Below are 23,908 nucleotides of genomic sequence, written 5' to 3'. Positions count from 1 at the left end.
GGCTTTCACACCATGAGCGATCTTTCATGTCTTTTGCAAAATGAAAACTATTTTCATTTTATTCTTTAGTTATTAGAACTGAATTCAACTTCCCACTTTCACACGAATCCGGAGAGAACTTCGGCCAATTATCTCATAACCGCCTAATTAATAAAATAATGAATATAATCATATTATATTCTTAACCTATAGTTTGATATCATATATCAACTATAGTGTTTTCTCCTCTACTTGATATAAATCATGTTTATATCCAATTTCCTCCAAAATAACGTATCTCATACATTTAGTCAATCATATCATATATAATTAACCAGTTCAATTATATCATATATAATCGGACTTCCTCTTGTCAATTTGAACATGTCAAACTGACCCAGAAACTTATTCTTAACTTGTATCCAAACTACCAAGGGGACCTTATGGACCTATGGCTTGACGCTCCAACGGTACGTGAATAGCTAACTAAACTCTTTAGCCATGAGATCCACCATCCGTTAACTGCCAGACATTCCACTAAAAACCGACAATTGAACTCTTCTTACCACATATATATTTCTGTGTCCATCATATATAACCAATCATAAGTACGATAACCCTTTACAGATGCTCGTAAGTACAGTTGGGCCAATTTATCGTTTTGCCCCTGTAGTTACATCTCACTCTTTAAGTACCACTGATCCCTCTAATGAACAATACAACATAGTTCAACTATGTGTAAACACCTCTCGGGCCATGAGAAGGTGTGTGGTGCCACATCGTTCAAGTCCTGGAATCAGCCTTTAAGGGAGCTATCTATCTACTTACCCCTACTTTGGAGAAGGAGTGAATCTCATCTTGTAAAGTAGTTAAGTTTCCAACTCCCAAATCAAACGAATCCCCAAAGTGGTAGGTTTGAGTCGGCGGCCTGGCCACTCGTACCCATGCAAATCAAATGACCGCCCTCAATGACAAGAATTCCCAACTCACTTAGAATTAAGGTCATGTTATCTATGGTTATCCTAGTGAAGTGAAGTCCCTGCCATGAACGGTGTTATATAACTAGACGTTAACACTTCGTGGTTAGGTCTTATACAAACTCTTTATATAGGACGCTATCGCTCGCATGTCCCCTACACGAATGATGAGGATCAGACCATCTGTGACAAGTAACAACACTTGTAACTATTCCATAAAGCGGGCTGCATCCGTAGCGTTACTAGGATAAGGTTTCCCTCCTATATCCATATACTACAGATCATTTTGGTTATCACTTAAGACATGATCCACTTGTATGTCACCACGTACATGTTTAAGTTACATAAAGACAACCAGAGATTTTAGTTTATTGGTTTGTGCAAGCAAATAAAACATTCAGATGAGCAAAATCAAGAAGTGAAGTAAATATCATATATTATACATCATAAGCATTCGTACAAACTATTTACAAACTACAGGATACGAGACTTTAAGGCATCAACCCCAAAATTTACAACACTTGTAACATCTACAAAGTGGGCCACACTCGTAGCATCACCAAGATAAGATTTCCCTCCTTTATCTATATACTACAAACCATTTAGGTTATCACTTAAAGCACGATTCACTTTTATGTCTCCACATACATGCTTAAGTTACAACGATAACCAAGGATCTTAATTTATTGATTTGTGGTTAATGCAACTAAAAAACACATATTTCATAGACAGAAGTGAGTAAAATATCTCACATTGTAAATCACCAAATATTTATTCATACAGGTGTTTACAAACTACAAGACCTTACGAGACTTAGGGCATCAACCTCAACAATCACCATATCTTATACTATTTCCCTAAGTGAATTTGAACATTTCAAATTTCATTCAAGACATAATTACCTCAATTCCCTTTACGAGCTAGGAAGGGGACCTAATAGACTCAGAGATCAGAAGCTCTAACGATATGAGATTAATTGGCTAAACTCATTAGTCACATTAATCAATAGTCATTAACTGTGGGTACATTAATCAATAGTCGTTAACTCTAACGATACGAGATTAATTGGCTAAACTCAATATATTTCTATGTCCATGGACATAAACCGATAACAATAATTTAGTCCTTCACGAGTGTTCGTAACCCCAGTTGGGTCAAATTATCGTTTTACCCCTGGGTTACCTTTATACCCTTAAGTGCCAATGCTCCTCTAATGAGCAACCTCTTTATTGTCCAACCATTAAATAGAAATCTTTCTCGGACCAGTGAGAAGGTATGACCCTTTGTTCAAGTCCCAGAGACACTACTTAAGGGAACACTCATCTACTTACCTTAAAGTAAGGAAGGAGTGAAATCCATCTTGTGTTATTATGTTCCTAGCTTTGACCTTGATCTTGTCCCTAAAATGGTAGGCTTATTGAGTCAATGAACTGGTCACTCTCACTCATATAAATTAAAGAACAATTCCTCGTGAACAGGAGTCCATAATATACTTAGGATTAAGATCAAGTTGCCTAAGTCATCTTGTTGAAATAAAAATCTAACTAGTCAACGAAGTTACATCTAGTGATTACTATTTCACGGTCTGGTCTTATGCAAACTCATTGCATAGGATACCCCCACTCGCATGTCACCTATATGAATGTATTAAATACAAAGTAGGTTGTTTCTATAGTGTCACAAGGATAAGGCAACCAACCTTATCCCTATACTATAGACCCTTTAGGCTGCATCTTGAACATTAATCTCCGTATATCTATACATACTGTTCAAGACTCATAACATAGCCTAGGATGTTAGTTTATTGGATTTAAGGTTATTAAGACAAAACTAATACAACACAATCAATAACTCCCACTGAAATAACATCGATAACTCTTTATTTATGTCAATAAATTATTTACATTTACTATCTATGAGTTTTAGGGCATAAAATCCAACAATACCTAGTGAGGACTGAGGTGTATGAAAGAGGTGCACACTCAATGGGTTATGTGCATACAAAATAGGTATATACATAACCATGTATACGAAAGGGGTGCACATCTCGACAGAACTAAACAAGCCTGGGGTGTACGAAAGTAGTGCACGCTTAGTGGGTTATGTGTATACGAGAGAGGTGTATACATAATCATGTATACAAAAGGGGTGCACATCCCAACATAACCAAAGAGGCCTGAGGTGCATGAAAGTGGTGCACACTCAGTAGGTTATGTGAATACCGGAGAGGTGTATACATAGCCATGTGTACGAAAGAGGTGCACATCCTTACATTCTTAGAGAAGAATTGGGGTATATAAAAGTGATGCATTTCCAGAGGGTTCAATGTATATGAAAGAGATAACATCGTACTTGATGGATGTGAAAGTGACGCACATCTAGGGGAAAGATAATAGAAAGAGCCACGTAAGAGAAATCTTCAGGTCCCACCAGTATAGATTTTCAGTTAATGTTGCATTTATTGGACATAAAGGCTTAGTTTGACCTCAGTAGTGGGGTTACTTACTGAGTATGTTATACACATTCTTTCTCATGGTTCTTTTTCAGGAAAAGGTAGGAACACATCGATGAATAACAAGCGAAATCCGTGATCGAGCCACTGGGATCAGTCGAATGCTTCTGCTCATGTCTTTTCTATGTTTTCATGATTTTAAAATTAATCAGTTGTTGAATTTGGAAAATTTTCAATTTTTGCACTTTTGGTTGTTTTGGATGATATTTTCTAGTGATATTTAATTTTCTTTTATTTAATTAATGCTACCTCATTAAATGAATTTCTGTTATTTAGTTGTAATAAAACTTAATTATTTCATGATATTTGCTTGATTTTCGCCAATACATGAAAATGTGTCGATTTGAAATATATGCATGCATGTAGTGGCCTAGAATAAGCCCTAGGGAACTAGATCGTTACGATTTCAAATCTTAATTTGATTTAGTTTTTTTTTTTAAATTTTTAACCTTTAGATAACATGATTTCTTCTTTTAAATCTAGAAAAAAAAAAACATAAAAACCCAAGTTTGATAAATTTTTTAAATAAAAAAATCAAATAAAACCCAAATTGAAACCAAATCCATGTGAATGATAAAGTTAAGATTTTAAAATGAGATTTTTTAATTGATTTAATCGTCAAATTACCCAAGATAACCCCATATCCATATTTAAAAGGAGCAAAAGGGGAAAACGAGTATTTCTCCCCTATAGCCTCCTTTTAGATAGTATAGATAGATTGAGATCTCAACATTTTTGTTGACATTTAAGACTTCTTTAGTAACCATTTGATTTTTTTATTTTTAAATTTTTGAAAAGTAAGCCTATAAATACTTCTTCCATCCGAGTTATCTATTTTTATCATGGTTTTCAAAATCAAACCAAATTTTAAAAAACTAAAAAAAATTGATATATTTTAAAATTTTGTTATTGTTTTTTAAATTTAGCTAAAAAGTCAACCATGCAAACAATTCTAAGAAACCGAAAGAAATGGACTTAATGTTAAAAACAAAAATAGTTTAACTTAAACTAAGGTTTCCTTTGATAACCATTTTGTTTTTGGTTTTTGGTTTTTGAAAATTAAGCCTATTTTCTCACAATTTTTTACAATGGTTTTCAACTTTCATGAGTAAAAGAATTAAATTTTTAGCGAAATTTCAAATTTCAAAAACTACTATTTTAGGCCCCATTTGACAACCATTTGATTTTTTGTTTTTGAAAATTAAGTTTATAGACATTATTTCTATCTCCAAATTTGTTCCTTTATTATATTCTCTTTACCAATGGTTTAAAAAATCAACAAAATTTTAAAAACTAAAAAAGTAGCTTTTAAAAACTTATTTTTGTTGTTGGAATTTAACTATGAATTCAATAATGTACTCAAGCAAAATGCAAATTATTGTAGGAAATAGGTAAGAAATAGATTTAATTTTTAAAAATAAAAAATAAAAAATAAAATGATTATCAAATGTGGATATTAAATTTTCAAATTTTGGTTTGATTTCTAAAAATATGAGTAAAAAGGTAGACAAAAATCTAATAAATTTAGATACGAAAGGGATATTTGTTGACTTGGTTTTTAAAATCTAAAAATAAAAAACGAAAGGTTATTAAACGGATAATTATGATTTTGAGAGTGGCGGTAATATTACTTGGCACCGTTGCTCCGATTTCCGATCTGTTTCTCTTCAAACTAAAATTTGAACAAAAAAAAAAATTGGAGAAGAAGATTGGGATTTGAGCTTATTCACTTTTCTTTTCCCTTACTCTACCAATTAATTTCCACTTTCTTTCTTCATTCTCTTTCAATTTAGAGTCAATCAATTTGCAGTCAAATGCGGAGGTTCACTGATTTAAACCTACAGATTTGAAGCACAAGATCTAGGGTTTTTTGTTTCAGCATGGAGAGCTCGGAGAAAGTGGTTGCCGTTATCATGGTCGGCGGCCCAACTAAAGGTACGAACAGAATTTCCCGTCTCCGTTTCTCATTCTGGTGATGTGAAAAATTCTCTCCTCTTTGACTTGATTTTATTGTGTTTTTCTGTAGGTACTAGATTTCGGCCTCTTTCATTCAATACTCCGAAGCCTCTCTTCCCTTTGGCTGGCCAACCAATGGTTCATCATCCTATCTCTGCTTGCAAACGGGTTAGATATCTGACCTGATTGAAATAATTATGGTGTTAACCTTCAGTTGGCTCTTATTTTTGCTTAGTCTGGATCAGTACTTATGAATTGTTGGGTGTTTGTAGATACCCAATTTAGCTCAAATTTTTCTTATTGGATTTTATGAGGAGAGGGAATTCGCTCTTTACGTTTCTTCTTTGTCCAATGAGTTGCGACTGCCTGTGAGGTGACTGCGGATAATCCAATCTACTTGATTTTAGTTATGGCTTGTAATTATATTGTTCTGAAGTGGTGGTGGGGGCTTGTTTGATTGTGTTGGCTTTTAGGTACTTGAAGGAGGATAAACCACATGGCTCAGCCGGGGGTATTTATTACTTCAGAGATATTATCTTGGAAGATAGCCCAGTTCGTAACCTTTGCTCTTTCTGTAGTTCATGTTGTGTTATACGGAGATGGAGTAGCTAGTCTCTGTTTTTGTTTCTCAATCCACGAGAAATGAACTTTTTTATATATAACTTCTTGGTTAAATTATATATTCGTCTAAGTTTTCAATATTGTGTCTATTTAGTTCTTGCAATTTTAGAAGTTAATAAGTTCTTTCCACTAATTTATTTAACACACACATCGTTCCCTAATGGTGTATTAGTTAAGAATCTCATGGTGAGTTGATTTCAAGCGTAATCCCTAAATAATGTAATCAGCATGTGAAAAACTTGTTAAACTAATGGAGACAAAACGTATTATTGACTTGATTTTTTTTAAAAAATTCATTTTTAAGTATAGAGACTAATAGATATTGACATATAAAAAGTTTAGGAACTCATTAGAAAATTTCTAAAGCGCTGGGGTGGAATGGATGCAATTTTTGACAGTTTACGGATAAAAACTTATATTTAACCTAAGTTCTCTTCTCACACATTTTTTATGTATATTTCGCAGTCGTACATCTTTCTACTAAATTGTGATGTTTGCTGCAATTTTCCACTTCCAGACATGCTTGGTTAGTTTCATTACTTGTAATCTTTCCTAGGAACCAATTTGTTCATCCTCTGCCTTAACTGAAGTATTTATAGTAAAGTAAGTGGTGTTCTTCTTTTCTTACTCTACAGAGGCACATAAAAGATACGGTGGGATGGGAACTATATTAGTAAACAAGGTTGGTGTATGATCTATGGCTTTCAAAAGAAAAGGTTATGAAGCCAAAAAGAAACGCATGTTGTCATTATATTCATTTTACTGCAGTTTTTGTTGGATATATGTTCTTATTTGGCTTCCTGTACAGGTTTCTGCCGAATCGGCTAATCAGTTTGGTGCACTGGTTGCTGATCCCGTCACAAATGAACTGTTGCATTACACAGAGAAACCTGAGACTTTTGTATGACGTGGTGCTTTTTTTACTTCAGTTTATCAAACCTAATCTACTAATCAGTTGCTCAAGTTCTTCAATATCTATGTTGACTGATATTTCATTCATTGCAGGTGAGTGATTTAATAAATTGTGGTGTATATGTATTTACCTCAGAAATTTTTGATTTCATCCAAGATGTCTCAGTTCATCGGGAAGGCAGAGGTTGTAGTGTCAATTGATGCCATATTTTGAATTTTACTTTAACCGTTTGCCATCTTGTGCAAAATTGACGGAAAATGCTGTTTTTCAGGCATAAATTTTATGTAATACTTGTAGTTTTTCCAATATTATTTTCAATTCTAAATATAGGGTATGATATTTTTATTTCTTGCAGCTAATCTACGGCGTGTCTCCAGCTTTGAAGCTCTACAATCTGCAACTAGGTTAGCCACATTGTCTGCTTTTCTAATTTGAAAATCTCTAAATTTTATACAAATTTCATACTGAATTTGCTTATTGTTATACACACACACACACACACACTATATATATATATATATCTGGTTATCACTTATAAGATTATGTTTAAAAGCAGGAACTTTATTTAGATTTGAGTACATGACCCAAATTTTGTAGGTTTATTTTTAAAATAAAATTATACTTCTCTTGGTCAGTTTTTTTAACACCTCTTGATTCTTAGGTAACCTTTATTTTCCCTTCCATTCTATCTCTACCAACAGGAACCTTCCAACTGATTTTGTAAGATTAGATCAAGATATTCTGACTCCTCTTGCTGGAAAGAAACGCTTATATACATATGAGACCATGGAGTTTTGGGAACAAATCAAGACACCAGGGTAGAGTAACTACTTTGGCATTTGTTGTCTCCTGCCCTCCTGGCCCTTTTCACTGTTGTAATTATTTTCTAACTTGTGTTATCAAAGCCTTATGAATCTGTATTAACATTGCAGGATGTCTTTGAAGTGTTCGGCACTTTATCTTGCTCAGTTTCAATTAACCTCTCCCCATCTTTTGGCTAGTGGAAATGGTACCAAGAGTGCTACTATTATTGGCGATGTCTACATTCATCCGTCAGCAAAAGTACACCCCACTGCAAAGGTGATTTTTTCTTCTTCACAATCAATAATGCTTACCTGTATTCTGCTTTTAAGATGTTCCATTTTTTTTATTATTTTGATTTTATTCTTTACTTTGGTAGTTAAATGTTGAATTCCAAAGTTCATCATCATGCGTTGGTTCACTTGGTCTCCCCATGTTATCCTTACACCTCTTGTTTCCGAAACCTAGGTGTCACCTAAGCACGCATTTTGATCATATCAATATTATGTATCACCGAAGTAGGCAGAAAATGACCATAGTTGTAAATAATTTATTGGCAATATTATTGCATTTATAATTAAATAGATTATATGATGTATGGTTTTTTATTTCATACTTTCATGAACTTTACACCAAACTTCCAATTCTTCTATTAAAAAGTTATTTAACGTAGCTAGCACAATGTGGTGTGTGGCTATTGCTTTTACCTACTAGGGGAAATGGCTGTCACTTTTACGCTATGTGATCTATGAGAGAAAAGTTAAAAACTGTATTTTTTATTTTTTATTTTTGTTACTATTATCTTTTTCATGTATCTAACCGTTATGAGAGGTAACTACACTGGCAGCTACCGTAAATCATTTTTGTTTCTAATGGTAGTTTCTTGGTCTTATGCACAACCCTGACTGCTCTAAAATGGTCTGCTGAACAGATTGGCCCCAATGTTTCTATTTCTGCTAATGTTCGTGTAGCTGCTGGTGTGAGGCTTATAAGCTGCATCATCTTGGATGATGTTGAAATTATGGTACCCAAGCAATTTAGCTATCATGGAGAATAATAATAAGATATTCGTTTTACATTAAACTTAGAGAATCATGCAATTCTCTTCGCCAGGAAAATGCTGTTGTCATAAATTCTATTATTGGATGGAAATCATCAGTCGGGAAATGGTCGCGTGTCCAGGCAAGTGCAGTAACTTAGAATTGTCATGTTCTTATATTTTCAGTTTACTTCGTGTTCTTTAGATGGATGATGGTTAATCTAAAGATTGAAGTAGTCTGAGTGCCTTCAAGTCAATGAACCGCTTTTTCTTCTCTAGCTTGTCTTCGTTTATTTATTTTCCAAATCTTGATTTGGACCTACCAACCTCTTCAATCGAAGTGGAGAATCCTTTTGTAATTCTTTTAGACTCAGGTGAATCTGTGATTTTGAAAACGCCAAGAAGTCATTTTTCCTAAAAACTAGATCACTTGTAAGAATAAGAGCAAAATTAAATAAAAATAGGTAGCGAAACATTTATAGAAATTTTGGTCTTCTTATATAACAACCAAACAACCCTTTAGACTTCCCAAATTTCATGTAATTAGCTTTAGAGTGCTTTCTATTCTCTTCTCTTTTAAATACCTTTGCTGAGACCAAAGGAAAGAGAAAAAAAACAAATTTAGAACTCCAAGGCTGAATTTATGCAATGAACTGTTTCAGGCAAATGGCGATTACAATGATAAGCTTGGAATTACAATCCTCGGTATGTATCCTCTACTTGTTTCGTTTCAGTTATTTTATAAAATTTATTTTCACTGAGCTCGGTTTATCGACTAAAGGCCTGCGGGGACAGTCAAGTGCTTAGAAAGAACCAACCACCCTTCGCTGTGTTTTGCAGGAGAAGCTGTGATTGTTGAAGACGAAGTTGTGGTGACCAACAGCATAGTGCTCCCAAATAAAACTCTCAACCTTAGCGTACTTGAAGAAATTATTTTATAACATATTCCTTTTACACCATTCTCTGTACCAAAATAACAACAATTTTGCCATTCCATGCGGTCTAACTTCAGGCTACTGATGCATTATTTTGCAATGTTTTTTTAACTTGCAGGGTGTTAAATCCCCAAATATATGACTTTTCTTGTCATTACTCAATATTCCAGTCAAATGGTTCATTGGGAGATGGATACATAGTATTAAATTTTCATCAACCGGTCGAATACTTCCATTGATATTCTCATGTTTTCAAGGGCTTGATATTGACATAAGGAGTGAATCGATATTTTCATTATATCATAGAAAAATTTACGAAACATAAAAAGTAGGGAAATTTTATAGATATAAAAAATGTCAAAACTATTTATAAGAATAAAAAAAAATATCGATAGATACCGATAGATTTCTATCCGTCTCTTATCAAAGAAGATTAAAATTTTATTATTCTGTGTAAATAGTTTTTATTATTTTTTTATTTTCAAAGATCTTAAAAAATAAGTAATAAAATGTCGCTAATATAAATTTATTATAAATAATCGTCATATTTATGTACTAATTTAAATTTATTTTTTTTTGAAGTTTTTGTTCTTTAATTTTTCTAGAAATATCAAAAATTAAAAATTCAATATTTCCTTTAAAAAACTTTGGTTGAATGATATTGGCTGCAGTGTAACTTTCTAGGGGAAAGAATGATGTTTTTTTTATGGTGTGTCGAAAATAGATAAATAAGAATGCTTTCAATTCTCACAAAGAGACTTATCCATTTGATCAAAGTTAAACGGTTGAATCGACTTAATCCCATTGAGATTGCGGAATAGTCAGTGAGATAATTCAGATAATAGAGCAAAATTCTAAAGAACACAATTACAATTCACAAAACCGTGTAGTTCCTTCCGATCATTACTTTCAAACTAGTATGTCTCTCTTCTGTCTATTTCTAAGCATCAGCCAAATGAGCTGTTTCGAAAATGTAAGAATCCTCAGTCCACATTTACCAACCTTCCATTGGAACAATGCCAAGCCAAGCAAAGCAAAAACAAGTCTTCCAGAGCATGAGACCTGAGAATTCAAAAGGGTAAAAGACGTAATTGTCGGCATTGCCCAGTTCCAGAAATATTTAGCATACCCCTCATTCTGGCATCTTTACATGGCATTAGATATAACTCTGCTAGATCTATTGATCTCGGACGCAGGAATCGGTTCTTCATTGATGCTCATTTGGAGTCTATCAGCATTGTTAAATCTCCAAAAACTGGCATTTACGCAAATTTATTAACGTGGTTTCAGTTCCAATTTGTAAGCTCGTACTTCCATGGGAGGGATATGTAGCTGCCCTTCATGAGCAACATCCCCCGACTGTTCATTATATCCAAGCATTTCTGAGTCTTCATGCAGCAGATTTAAGGAAGTTGCTTGAGCCTTCGATACTGCAAGCCCCTTAAACATGTTGAATATATTGAAAGGCTCATCAGCGACCCTAGTACAATTTGATCTGGCTGTCTTGCAGTATGATGAATCCCAGTGTCTCCTATGAAATATTAAAAGAAATCGTGGATCTTCTGGCGATTGTTGAGAGTATTTCAGAGGACGTGGAACTTTAAAGCTGACAACATGCAAGTCACATGGCAAAGGAGCTGCTAAAGGAGAGAATGATCTAAGGGTTGGCTGCACAGATGAAGCCTGTGGTTTTTTAGCAATAAATGTGTGCAAGGGATAGTTCAAGCGAGCACCAATGCAGTGGGAAAGAAGAGAAGGGCTTAAAGGAAAGTAATTGGAAACAGGATTTAGTTTGGTTGAAACATTCGACTCAAGAAGGATATGGAAAGCGACATTCATTGCACGATTATCCGTCACTCCTTGCCCTAGGCCACGTCCATCATCCCTGACCAAACGACGGTCGAGCATAATCTCTAACCATCCATCTTTGAGACTTGCCACACCCAGAGACTGTTTAGAATGGACTGAGAACCTTTGACCATTGGATCCTTGCATGAATGCTAGAGATGGCATTGGATAATAATTTCCCTGCAGGGGGATTTTATCATACGACTCTCTTCGACTCATTTGGAGACCGTTTAAATCAGAATAAAATATCCGCTTGTTGTCAATATCGGTCTTGTATCTGACTATCAGTTCCCTATCGTCAAATTCCCTGCCGAGTAGCTCGACATGATATTCCATCTCAATGAGGTGCTCCTGCATTGTATTGGCCCCACTATATAAACGAGTGCTATGGGAGATGGGGGAATTTACCCATTCTGTCTTTGGATAAGAGAAAACTTCCTGCATCAGAGGACCCTCGGTGATAACGGTCAATCCACCTGCTTCAATGATAGATTTAGCATCACCAGTGGGTTTGAATAGGTAGGCCCCACTACCCCAGCTTGAGTACAACGAAATTTCTTCATTCACAACATTTTCTGAACCATTTTTATTAATTATTTTCTGCAACAAACCATGCTTGACATCAAATACGAGAGACTGATGCTCGTTCTCGATTTCAGCCATGTCACCGTCAGCCTTTGAGCATACATAAGGAGTAGGACAAGGAATTGAAGTAGACGTTGTGAAGAGTTTTAGTTTGGCAGGTTTTGGCTTTTCACAATCAAATAATCCATTTGCAATATAATATGTTTGCAACCCCAAGGCAGGAACTGAAATTTTCCAGTGGATACGATGCCTCCCAGTAAAAACCTTGGCTTTATCGTGCTGAAATTCAGGAGAAATTTGGCTTTGAACACACATCCAGTTTGAGTCCAATACTGTAACATCTGTCCAGTTAACAATAATCATTGCAACCTCTTCTCTTGTCTGCTCTATAGGATTAAAAAAGACCACTGATTGATAAGTTCCTTCTTGAAGATCGATAGCTTTATGTACAGGTTGGGCATCGTATTTAGATCTCGTCTGTTCTGGTTCAAACTGTGAAGGATTCTGATCAGATTTATCATGGCGAATTCCAAGTAGTACTTCAATACCTTTAGACATGAAAATGTGCAGGTCTTGTAAAGAAGTATGCATCCGAAGCCCATAATCACGTACTACATGATCTTTTGCAGTACCAGTGACCCCATCATGATGCTGAAAAAGAGCCAGGTTTCTTCTTGCAGCAGTCAACTTGTAAGAAAACCCAAGAGGCAACTTCTCACATTGAGGCCTCTGGCAAGGACCAAGCAATAAAGCTAATATCATTTCTGCAGCCCGAAGTGTTCGCTCCAGTACACGGTCAACAGCCTTAAAGAAAGGCCTAGACACATAGTACCCACTCCAATAGTCCTCCTGTCTATCAGCATAAGTGAAGAAATCACCGGACAAAGAGGGAAAACCACTGACTTGACTAGAGCCAACTTCACCAGGAAGTGAATAATTTATCTTTTCAGCCTCATCACGTAGAGTTTGAAAGTAGTCTTCCAAGGTGCCGAACTTTGTCTCAGCATTTAAACTTGGATTGGAATTAATATAATCAAATAACAACTGATAGTTCTTAAACTGAGCCTCTGCTTCATCAATGCTAATATATCGAAAATCATCTCCAAGTGGAATAAGAAGGGTATTTGTCCTATACAGTACTGATTTCTTTCTATACTGATCAAGTAACGTCATTGCCCTCTCTTGAACATTTTCCTTGTTGATCTCAACAGGATCTTGTCTCCAGGGACATAGTTCATATAAAGAACCACGAGATCGAGCAAAGTCAAACTGACAACAAATTGCTGGCTCTGGTCCACAAGTATGTGGAATATCATAAGAATAAAACGGCATCATGTGCACAAAAATGTCGGTAGTTTCTTCAGCATCCCAGCTCTGTCTCCAAATGAATTCTAGATTTTTGTGCTGTGCAAGTTCCTTCTTCAGTTCATAATGGGTCCTTTGTATAAGCATGTTCTCAAAGCCCATGCGACGGAGAAGATATGCCATTGTGGGTGAATAACCAAATGGATCTATTGCCCAAGAGTTTTTTGGAACAATGCCAATGGTCTCATTCAACCACATATTCCCCTCTGCCATCTAGTTTCAATGAAAATAATTTCAGTAAAGATACTCCAAAAAGGAAAGCATAGCTACTAGTTGGCAAATAAGCGCCCTTTTTTTACAATAGAAGAATACAAAATTCTGTTGCTGCTGAATGTAAATGCTAAAGAAATTACTTAGAATATGTCGGCATTTAGGAATAGGAATACGTCAGCATTGTTGTTCATTATGATAAAAACTAACAGAAATATAAATTATGAATTATTCTATGCATAATAATAAACATAATAGATTACACATGATGGAGACCAAATCATATCATAGACAAGTTATGTTTATTAGTTGAACTAAATACAGTTCATGATTCCAACGCATAATTAGCAAAGAGTTCTGGTTAAACATAAGAACAACTACACTTGTATTATCTAAGAAGAAGATTTTACTTTACCTGCTCAATTATAGCAAAATAATGAGAATTGGCCTGCAAAGGAAAGGGGCTGGCATGTTAATTTCCAAACAAAAATACTGACGGTAATTTCTATATATATAGAAACAGATTTTAGATTCCTAACCTAAAAAAGTTATATAAGTATGGAAGAGGTAGAACAGAAGATCAAAATGAATAATAGTGCCCCATAAGCAGTAAAATCTTTCGAAGGAATGAGCAAGAAACATATAGCACAGACTTGTTTTTAGATTATAACTTGTCTAATATCAAATGAACGCCAGAGGTGTTTAGTAATTGTTAGCTTCACGAAAACTTAAATATCTAGAGCATCGCCTAAAGGCATTCAATTGAACCTCAATCCTACAACAAATATGTCTGCCTGATTGACTACTCTTTACATATTTGCATTTTGGTGTTAAGCTTTTGCAGATTAAAAGTTTAGAAGGATGAATTAAAAAAAAAATTATCAGAAAATCCCAGTTACCAAGCACTTAACAGAACTTTCCTCGATCAATATAATAATAAAAAATATTGAACACATGTAGCATTAGAAATACTCACACCCACTGTTCAAATGACCAAAAAGCCTCACATGCAAGTGAGCACATTACCTCATCGTTCATCACCCAGCCACCTCCAACGATTTCTAGCTGCCCATTTTTAACTAAAGTAGCAAATGATTCTTTTTTTTCTTCTGAAGCATCCCTCCACCATTTCTCCAGATAAGACATCTCTTCCCATATAAACTTCCGCCGAGAGTCCTACAGATTAAAGTGGAAATTTAAAGCAATTAAGAAGGATTTCACTCTCATTCAGTTCAGCTACATTTGAAATTTTGCACTGCCAATTTCCAGAACAATTTAAAGCCCAGAAAAATCAATTTACCCTTTTCTTCTAATTAATAAACTAAACAACAGGAGAAAAATGTAAAAATCTAAACCAAATAGTATATCCAAGATCATAGGTGATTATGATGTGTTAAAATATTACATCACAACTATGGGAGTGGGAGTTCAAACCGACAACCTCTTCTAAGAGGTTGGGACGTCTTAACCAACTTTGCCTAGGTTAACAGGGTCTATATATTTTATACAAGGTGCAATATTTTGTTAACATAAGAAATAATCTGTAGTAAAAAAAAGGAATAAAACCAAAGAGTTAAATGGAACTGCAATTGAAAAAGCAGAACAGAGAATATATTGTGGAAGTGCATTAACAAAGTACGCCAAGAGATGGGGCAATGAGTACAACCTCCAAAAAAATCTTCAAAGTTCCTCTTATAATTATTAGACATTCCTCTATTTCGTTCCATCTACGTTTTCAGTTGGACAGCACACCAACGTTCTATCCAAAGTTTGGATCTCCAATTGGAAAAGAGGAACAGAGAATAATTACAAAAGTGCTTTAACAAAGTACACCAAGAGAAGGGGCAATGATTATTGAGTACAACCTCAAAAGTAATTTTCTAAGTTCCACTTATAATTCTTAGACATTCCTCTATTTCTCTCCATCTATCTTTTCTAACGAACGGCACATCTACTTCCTATTCAAACTTTGAATTCTTCTTTGGATTTGTGAACGCATAAAATTTAAAGGTAAATTGGATTGACAGACTAGTAATTGGATAAGTTCAAAGAAACTAGTAATTGGAAGTGCCTAACAGTGCAGAGTAGTAAAAGGGCAGCCAGGCAAGGATTAGAAAATATGGTCCAACTCCTCACAGCTACTCCTACAAAGAACATGGCTAGAGGCTTCTTGCAGGATTCCTAAGTTGAATCCATCATTAGCACTAATACCACCAAGATAAACGTACCCCATCACACTTCTTATGCATTTTCTATTAAAAAATCGCTTTACAATGGAGGCCAAAGTATGTTTATTTCCACTGGCAAAACATAGAAAAGAGATTCAAATAGAAAAGAGTTTCCACTGAAAATTCCTCCAGATATATCTATTTGTCAAGCAAGATTATAAGGGGGATGCAAAAAATAACTGCTAATGAAGGAATGGAGCTCAGTCCATTCACCAACTTCCCCATCATTTATAGGTCTTCTAATTGAAGCTCCTTTGGAATTTTCTTTGTCCCAAACTTCCTCGATAATTTTATTTTTAATTTCTGCTAGCTTAAACTTCAGGAAAGCACGGGGAAAAAAAGGTCTAGAGAATCAAATCCACCACTAAACTTAGAAGTCAATCTTAGAACAATCTCCGCTTCCAGCACCAAATTTGATTGAATTAAGTTTTTCAAATAGCAATTTGCCATAAATTTCTTGGTCAGCACTCAGCAGTGTCATCCTTCTTCCATAATTGCCAAAACTTAAACCATCCCGGTCAAAAAGCAGAGATACCAGTTGAACTAATGAAAGAATGCCTCCGGATTTGCACTTCCACATAAAAAACAGTCTCCAGGGATCATATCTTATTCTCTATGCTATCACACAAAGGTTTGCCAGGATTACTTGAACCAGGAAAATACCACTTCCTCTAGATATCAGAACATTTTTCCAAACCAAAACGACTTATAGCTTGTTACCATGTTTAGTTTGCTGGGATTCAGTCATTCAAACATGCAGCAAGTTCGGATTTCACGTTCGGTGGAGATTGAATTGAATATGGTTGTGCTGGTGGTGTGGTGTTGTTTGATTTGATTTCAAATCATAATATCTTTCCAATTTACTGAGGCAGAGCATAGTTTCCTCCAAAAAAAAATGTCTCCAGAAACTTCAATTTCCAGGGTTACCACTGTTAATACCCATTCTCCCTTTTCACAATTTCACGGCGGAGCAACTCTCTCTAATACAGTCCTCTGTACTAACAAGATTGACATATTAAAAATTCATATTCAATAGCTAAGTCATTTCCTATCAGTCTTCATTATGGCGAATTTCACCAATATTCAGCATGAGAAACGAAAACATAAGCCAGAAACTCAGTCAAAGAAAACGCCAAAATCATCATTATCATCCTAATTCAATAGACACTCAAGAAAAAAGATTAAAAAAAAGAAGAAGAAAGAACTATTGATGAAGACGTTAAAACTTATAAATTCACCTGTGAAAGCGCTTCAACAATGGTATCAAGTATATGACGAGACTGCCTCTCGTAGTACTCGTCCACAGTCAGCTTCCAACCTGGATCGTTATGAGAGTGAGGCACCACGAAAACCTTCAATTTCTCCGAATCCCACTCATCTCCTTTGTAGGTCACTCTCCATCCTTGCTTCCAAGGACCGCCATCGATGTCGAGAAACTCAATCTTGTCATACAATTCCTTGGTCGTAATATCCACATTAGAACTCAAGACCTCACTGTTCCAATTCTCGGACACGATCGGCTTGCGCGGTCTATGAGATCTGATAGCATGCGATTTGAAGGGAGACGAAATCGGCTTTGGAACGCCGTAGCGGAGAAGAACAATGAAGAAGAAGAAGAAGGATATCAAAAGCCCGATGGTAAAGAAATTAGAAAAGATGAAGTCACGAATAGCCAACCGCCGGCGATACTTCCGGTTGTGCTTCGGTTTAGCACTGGGTGAAACAGAAGAAAAAGGAAGAATAGAACTAGCCCAACCTCCACGACGGCCGCCACTGCCGCCGGTGAAGGAGGAGAAGGCCATTAAAGCTAATTCCTTACTCTGACCAGGATCAGAAACTTAAGCACCGGCTTCGATTTCTCATTCAATTGAAGAAGATGAGGAAATGGATCTGCGTTGATTGAAATTCAGTAACCATCAACATTTCATCGTGAAAAATCAACCGAGTCAATTACTCAATAGTCAAGATTAAATACAGAATAATTTCCATATCGTTCGATCTACGATTTTTGGCTCCCAACAGTAAGCAGTGTCCCTCTCAAGAATTTTGTGCCCGTGGAAAAAATATAATAAGAAAATAAACAAAAAAAAAATCTGAGTAACAAATTGTTTTTTGTTAATTAAAATTTCCCGGGAATCTTTTGGCTGATTAAATAAATAATTATCCACTTAAGACCAAGATTAATTTATTCAATGTCACAATATAACTTTATTCACGAAGAGAGAGAATGTTTTATCTAGGGTTTGGTGATTACAACAAATCTATCTGGTAAGCTTTCTTTCAAACGGATTTCTTTTCTTAATTCTTAATATTATATAAAGAGTGAAATGGATTAGAAAACTTAATAAGTTTTAACCGTTTTGATAATCTTTTGTTTTTGTTTTTAAAATTAAATTTATAGATATTACTCCCACTTTCAAATTTCTTTCTAATATACTTTTCACCAATAGTATAGAAAATCAAATCATATTTTAAGAACTAAAAAAAGTAGTTTTAATTTTTTTTTAATTTAACTAAAAATTCAATCATTATATTTAAAAAAATGCAAATTAAATGGTAACAAAAGTTGCAAACTAACTTTTATTCTTGATTATGTCTGTTTTTAATTTTTTTAACTTTTTTTTTTTTTTTTGCTAAACCTGCCTACCTCTTTGTCTGTACTAACGGAAAAAAAGAAAAAGAAAAAGAAAATTACTTTTTGGTTCTCGGAACTTTGATTTTGTAAATGGGCCTATTTTTAATTGGATGACTTTGATGTCGTGCTTTTAAGCTTTAACTTCTTAANAAAAAAAAAAAAAAAAAAAAAAACCAACCAACCATACCTATCACAAAATTGTTTGGTCGAATTAAGAGGGTAACAAGTCCAAATAAAAATGGAACTAATTTTATTGAATTAATTTAGACTCTTTTCGATAACCATTTCATTTTTTGTTATTAATTTTTTAAAATTAAATTATTTTCTCTCCCTTTTTTTACAATAATTTGCATATTTCTTAGATACAATAATTAAATTTTTAGTCAAATTCTAAAAACAATAACAAGATTTTAAAAGCTATTTTTTTTTTTTTTAATTTTCAAAGTTCAACTTTGTTTCTGATAAAAAGTAGATAACAAATGAAGAAATTTGAAGATGGAAGTAATGTCTATAGACTTAATTTTCAAAAAACAAAAAATAAAAAATCAAATATTACCAAACATCGCCTTAATTTCTACTTATTTCTGATAATTATAAAAAAAAAAAGAATTGGAAAAAGTATTAAATGATTTACAAACCAACCCTTAATTTTGTTTGTTTTTAGTTTTTTAGAATTAAACTTATAAATATTACTTTTATATATGTATATATATAGTAGTTTATAGACTAGTAGCTTTTAAGACAAATTACAAAAATTAGCCCTCAAGATGGTAGTTGTAGTTACATCCTGAAACTTACAATAATTATAGAAATTAAACTCCCTAAATGATAAAAGTTAAAGTCTCAAATGTATATAATTGTTACAATTTCTCACTACAACAATTTTGGGCTTCAATGTCGGTTGACAATAATGGTCTCAGATGTATAATGTTAATTAAAAAAAAAAAAAGATCTTTAATGTCAGTTTAAAACTGACATTAAAGGTCTCTCATTTTTTTTAACTTTATTAAAAATTCATTTCCCTCTTCTTTCAGCGAGCTCGATCCTTTCACTTCACTTTACCAAAACAGAATCCTCTCGGCGTGGTGCTCTCTTCACTTTACCAAACATAACTCTCTCCTCTCTCAACTGGTCGGTTGCCTTCCATTCCTGGGTTTTTGTCACCGGTGCTCTCAGCTTGGTCGTGCACCTCAGTTCGTGGGTTGTCATCACCGGTATTCGTGAGTTTTCAGTTGGTTTTCATCGGCGCTTGGGTGTTCCCGTGGGTAGTCGTCACCGGTTTTCCTTAGATCTCCGTCGCCATGGGCTTCTTCCGGTGGTGGGTCATCGTCATGGGTGTTCTCCGGTCGTTTTCAGTTGATAATCATATAAGATATAATTACGTGTTTAATTTGAGAATTAAACGGAATAGGAGAATTTATATTTAAATATATAAAGATGGATGTGTGTAAAAATTAATTTATTATTTGATATTAAATTAATTAAGTTTTATTTTTAAAAAAATTAATTTATGAAAGTAATTTCTTTTTTCAATTTTTAAAATCAAAATGGATTTTGGAAATATCATTTTTTATTTTATGATAAAATTGGAAATTTATAAAAGCAAAACACAAATGAAAAAAGTTGATTTTTCATTATCCATCTTTCAACTTGCTCACACAAAAGCTTTCATCTTTGTCTTGTCTTCTCTAAGCATGAGTTGTAACTCATGCAACTCTCTCCTTTACATGTTGATCTGCAATATAATGAAGAGATTGGAGTGGAATTTGGGCATGCAATCTATAGAGAATTTCATAGAAAATTTGGGTTGAAGAAAGAGTTCTTCACCAAGATTGCTGTTGTGAGTTTTTCTCCTTCGTCCCTTGATTCAAACTTGTTTTGGGTCTCACAACTCAATCTAGAGCACCAAGAGAATAGTTGGGAAGATCTTGAGATGGTCTGCAACAAGTTTTGGAAGATAGCAGGTGAAGAAGGAGCTTTGAAGAAGTTCTACAAGAGGTATGTCTTGAAACTCACTTGTTATATGCAAGAACATGTTTTATATTTTGCCAAAATTAGTGAATTAGAGTGCTTAGATGATCCTTGTGCTTCCACTATTGCTGATACACTCATATATACTTTGTTTCATGAGTGTATTAGATTAGTGAATCTAGATGATACTTTGTTTTGGCAAAATTAATGAATTAGAGTGCCTAGATGATCCTTGTGCTCCTCCATTTAGAGTGAATACTTACCCCGAAGTTGATTTTCTCAAATCAATATCGGTCTGAAAGTCAGAATCAATGTATCCAATAAGGATTAGATCCTTAGTACCATACGCGAGCATATAATCTTTCGTTCTCCGAAGATACTTAAGAATGTTTTTAATAACAGTCCAATGATCGAGACCAGGATTTGACTGAAATCTGTTGATAATTCCTACGACATAGCATATGCTTCATAACATATATTTTGTTTCATGATAATAGGAATAAGAGTTATTCCAAAGATAGTGTTTGGTCAAAATTTTTTGCTTTAATGAAGGAGTATCTGACTGTCCCACGGTAGCACATATTCTGACTCACTAAAATATAGTTGCAATTAAATAATGGTTATGGGTACATTATTACTTTTTGCTAAAACTTGATTTTGGATTTAATTACAATTTGCTAATTAGAATTTGTTTCAATTTTATCAGCATGTCAAATTCTTCTAGAATACTTACTTCCGATGTACATAACAGTAAAATCAAATCAACAAACAAATTACTAGCAATTAATTACACCGAAAGAGTTTTAACAGAGGATTGTCCTCTATCTCCTAACTCATATTAAATTATGAATTATGTAGATGAGAGTGCAGAATTCAAACAATAAGATAAATATGATTTACTAGTTATCGATGTATGTTTTATGAAAAACGATAAAATCTAGATAATTGATTCAGGTGCCACTAATCATGTTTGTACTATCTCATGTACTATCTCATATGAATCAAGTTTCTGGAGATAGTTGACGGAAGGTGAAACAATCTTTAAGATAGGGATCAGAAGATTGTTTCAGCCAAAGCAATGGGAGATATGAAGTTATTTATAGGAGATAAGTACATTTATTTGAAAAATGTATATTATATTCCTTCTATAAAAAGGAATCTAATATCTGCCTCTTGTTTGCTAAAACAAAATTGTAACATCCCGAGTTTTTATGAAAATTTAAATTAATTATCGCAAATTATTGAGTTTTGGTTTTTGTAATCTTTGGAATTTGGAATCAAATTGTTACTGTTGAAGAAGTTTTATTGGTTATGTGGATTCTTTGAGTGGAGTTTTAAATTAATTGGAAGGGATAATTGAATTATTTGGATAAGAAATTTTGAGTTTTTGTGAAATTTGAAAGGGAAAAGGGGAAATTGTGGTTTTAAAATTTTACCCTCTTTAATTTTGGAATTCGGATCCAAAATTAAAGTAAAGAATTAGGAAAAGATAATTGGTTTATTTGGAAGTTATTAAATCAATTATCTAAACATATTTTAATTTGAATTTAAGTTAATTTGGAAAGTTAGAATTTAATTTTGGGATTTAGGATTTTTGGAAATAAGTAATTTAAAGTTGGTGAATTTATTTTGAAGTTTATTTAATTAATTGGAGAAGAGGTGAAAGATTTGAGTTTGATGTGATATGTTTATTAAGGAAAGGAAAAAGAAATAATATATATATATATATTATTTATACTTTTGTATAGTGGAGAATTAAAAAGAAAGAAAAAAAAATACCCCTTCTTCTCCCTCTCACGTGACAACACTCCCCCCTCCAAGGCTCTTTGGGTTTTGGGGTTTTGACTTTTGAGTTAATCTAACGGTAGCCCATTGTGTTGGAAATTTAGACTGAAGTTTGAAGTCGGGATCACGTTATTCAACACAAGATTGAATTAGGAGTTCCTGGTTGGATTTTGACTTGGGTTTTGGAGATGATTTAAGATTAAAGTGCTAGTTGGATAAGAATTTTGTTGGCTTTTAAAATTGCTTTATGTATGGAATCGAGCTTGAAGACTAAAATTAATTTTCTTCATGCCCTAGGATTGGACTAAAGGTTGTGAAGTGGGATTGGAGAGTTTGCTTTGTGAAATGGGATTGGAGAGTTTGCTTTGTGAAGTGGGATTGGAGAGTTTGCTTGAGTGTAACATTATTATTTCAGTTTCATATTGAGGTAAGTAATCTTACTACTGGAACCGCCTTTGTGTCAGGCAATAAATTTACGATTTATTTTGAGGATTTTAAGATTAGTTACAAGGATAATTTTGATTGTTCCGAGATTTAATGGACTGTTTAGAAAAGATATATGAGCATGTGATAATATGTCTGAAGCATGTTAATGTATGAGCATGATTTAGAATATGAAACATATTACAAGTACGATTGAGCATGACCCTAAATTATGAGTTAAGCGGCACTACTACTGGAATGTCTTAAAGCTAGGTGAAAGTTGGAGCATTTGTTGATGTACATATTTATATGATTTATCATGAAAGTGTGTAGGCTATATAATGTATTATGAAATTTCAAATGTTTGATTGTTTACATGAGTTAGTGCATGAAAGTGATGTACTAGAGTTGAACCATTAAAACTAGATTAAACGAGTACGTTGAGGTTAATTAACATGACCTCGATGAGGAGATTTTAGAGAACTCATGATTATGTGAATGTTATATGTAATGTGAAGTTAAATGTAATCTCTTTTCCTTTCTAGATTATGTGATTGCATGAAAGTGATGTATGTCCGAGGGCGCTAGTACATGAAAAGGATGTACTAAGGTTGGTGTATATGAAATTGATACACACCTAGAGGGTACTGGGGTGTACGTCAGAGGTGCACGCTCAGTGGGTTATGTGTACACGAAAGAGGTGTATACATAACCATGTGTATGAAAGAGGTATGCATCCCTATATTTATAGAAAGGATCTGGGATGTACGAAAGAGGTACACACTTAGTGGGTTATGTGTATACAAAAGAGGTGTATACATAACCATGTGTGCGAAAGAGGTACACGCTCAGTGGGTTATGTGTGTATGAAAGAGGTGTATACATAACCATGTGTACGAAAGAGGTATGCATCCCTACATTCATAGCAAGGATCTGGGGTGTACGAAAGAGGTACACACTCAGTGGGTTATGTGTATACGAAAGAGGTGTATACATAACCATATGTATGAAAGAGGTACATGCTCATTAGGTTATGTGTATACGAAAGAGGTGTATACATAACCATGTGTACGAAAGAGGTACATGCTCAGTGAGTTATGTGTATACGAAAGAGGTGTATACATA

At 34.1% G+C, this 23,908-nt stretch overlaps 2 protein-coding genes across 4 annotated transcripts; one reads left to right on the top strand and one right to left on the bottom strand.

The window, feature by feature from the left end:
• The first annotated feature begins 5,065 nt into the window (after positions 1-5,065).
• On the top strand, positions 5,066-9,902 carry LOC120092104 (mannose-1-phosphate guanyltransferase alpha-like). 3 transcript variants are annotated; one of them, XM_039050310.1, is made up of 15 exons: positions 5,066-5,403; positions 5,495-5,592; positions 5,697-5,797; positions 5,898-5,976; positions 6,511-6,571; positions 6,681-6,727; positions 6,854-6,946; positions 7,051-7,141; positions 7,314-7,362; positions 7,660-7,776; positions 7,891-8,038; positions 8,691-8,783; positions 8,873-8,941; positions 9,461-9,503; positions 9,580-9,701. In XM_039050310.1, exons 1-15 carry the CDS (start codon positions 5,349-5,351, stop codon positions 9,603-9,605), a joined length of 1,170 nt encoding a protein of 389 aa, XP_038906238.1. In that variant the 5' UTR covers positions 5,066-5,348; the 3' UTR covers positions 9,606-9,701. The 3 variants fall into 3 exon arrangements, with proteins under 3 accessions (XP_038906238.1, XP_038906239.1, XP_038906237.1); XM_039050309.1 differs by having other exon boundaries at positions 5,067-5,403; positions 9,639-9,902; XM_039050311.1 differs by lacking the exons at positions 5,697-5,797; positions 5,898-5,976 and having other exon boundaries at positions 9,639-9,902.
• A 602-nt stretch (positions 9,903-10,504) lies between these two features.
• On the bottom strand, positions 10,505-18,007 carry LOC120090184 (alpha-mannosidase 2). The gene is made up of 4 exons (XM_039047712.1): positions 17,208-18,007; positions 14,768-14,917; positions 14,157-14,189; positions 10,505-13,744 (listed from the first exon to the last, which is right to left on the bottom strand). Exons 1-4 carry the CDS (start codon positions 17,769-17,771, stop codon positions 11,009-11,011), a joined length of 3,483 nt encoding a protein of 1,160 aa, XP_038903640.1. The 5' UTR covers positions 17,772-18,007; the 3' UTR covers positions 10,505-11,008.
• Between the last annotated feature and the right edge of the window lie 5,901 nt (positions 18,008-23,908).

The sequence above is a fragment of the Benincasa hispida genome, chromosome 11 (assembly GCF_009727055.1).
Source record: "Benincasa hispida cultivar B227 chromosome 11, ASM972705v1, whole genome shotgun sequence".
NCBI lineage: Eukaryota > Viridiplantae > Streptophyta > Magnoliopsida > Cucurbitales > Cucurbitaceae > Benincasa > Benincasa hispida.
Note: the sequence above shows the minus strand (reverse complement) of the source record. Positions and strands in the feature narration are given on the sequence as shown.

Coding starts and splice junctions, on each gene's coding strand:
- LOC120092104 (XM_039050309.1), top strand. CDS start 5,349: ATGGAGAGCTCGGAGAAAGTGGTTGCCGTTATCATGGTCGGCGGCCCA. Junction 7,777..7,890: donor GAACAAATCAAGACACCAGG/GTAGAGTAACTA, acceptor TTAACATTGCAG/GATGTCTTTGAAGTGTTCGG. Junction 9,504..9,638: donor GCTTGGAATTACAATCCTCG/GTATGTATCCTC, acceptor TGTGTTTTGCAG/GAGAAGCTGTGATTGTTGAA.
- LOC120090184 (XM_039047712.1), bottom strand. CDS start 17,771: ATGGCCTTCTCCTCCTTCACCGGCGGCAGTGGCGGCCGTCGTGGAGGT. Junction 14,918..17,207: donor TTGTTGAAGCGCTTTCACAG/GTGAATTTATAA, acceptor TTTAATCTGTAG/GACTCTCGGCGGAAGTTTAT. Junction 14,190..14,767: donor GCTGGGTGATGAACGATGAG/GTAATGTGCTCA, acceptor TTTCCTTTGCAG/GCCAATTCTCATTATTTTGC.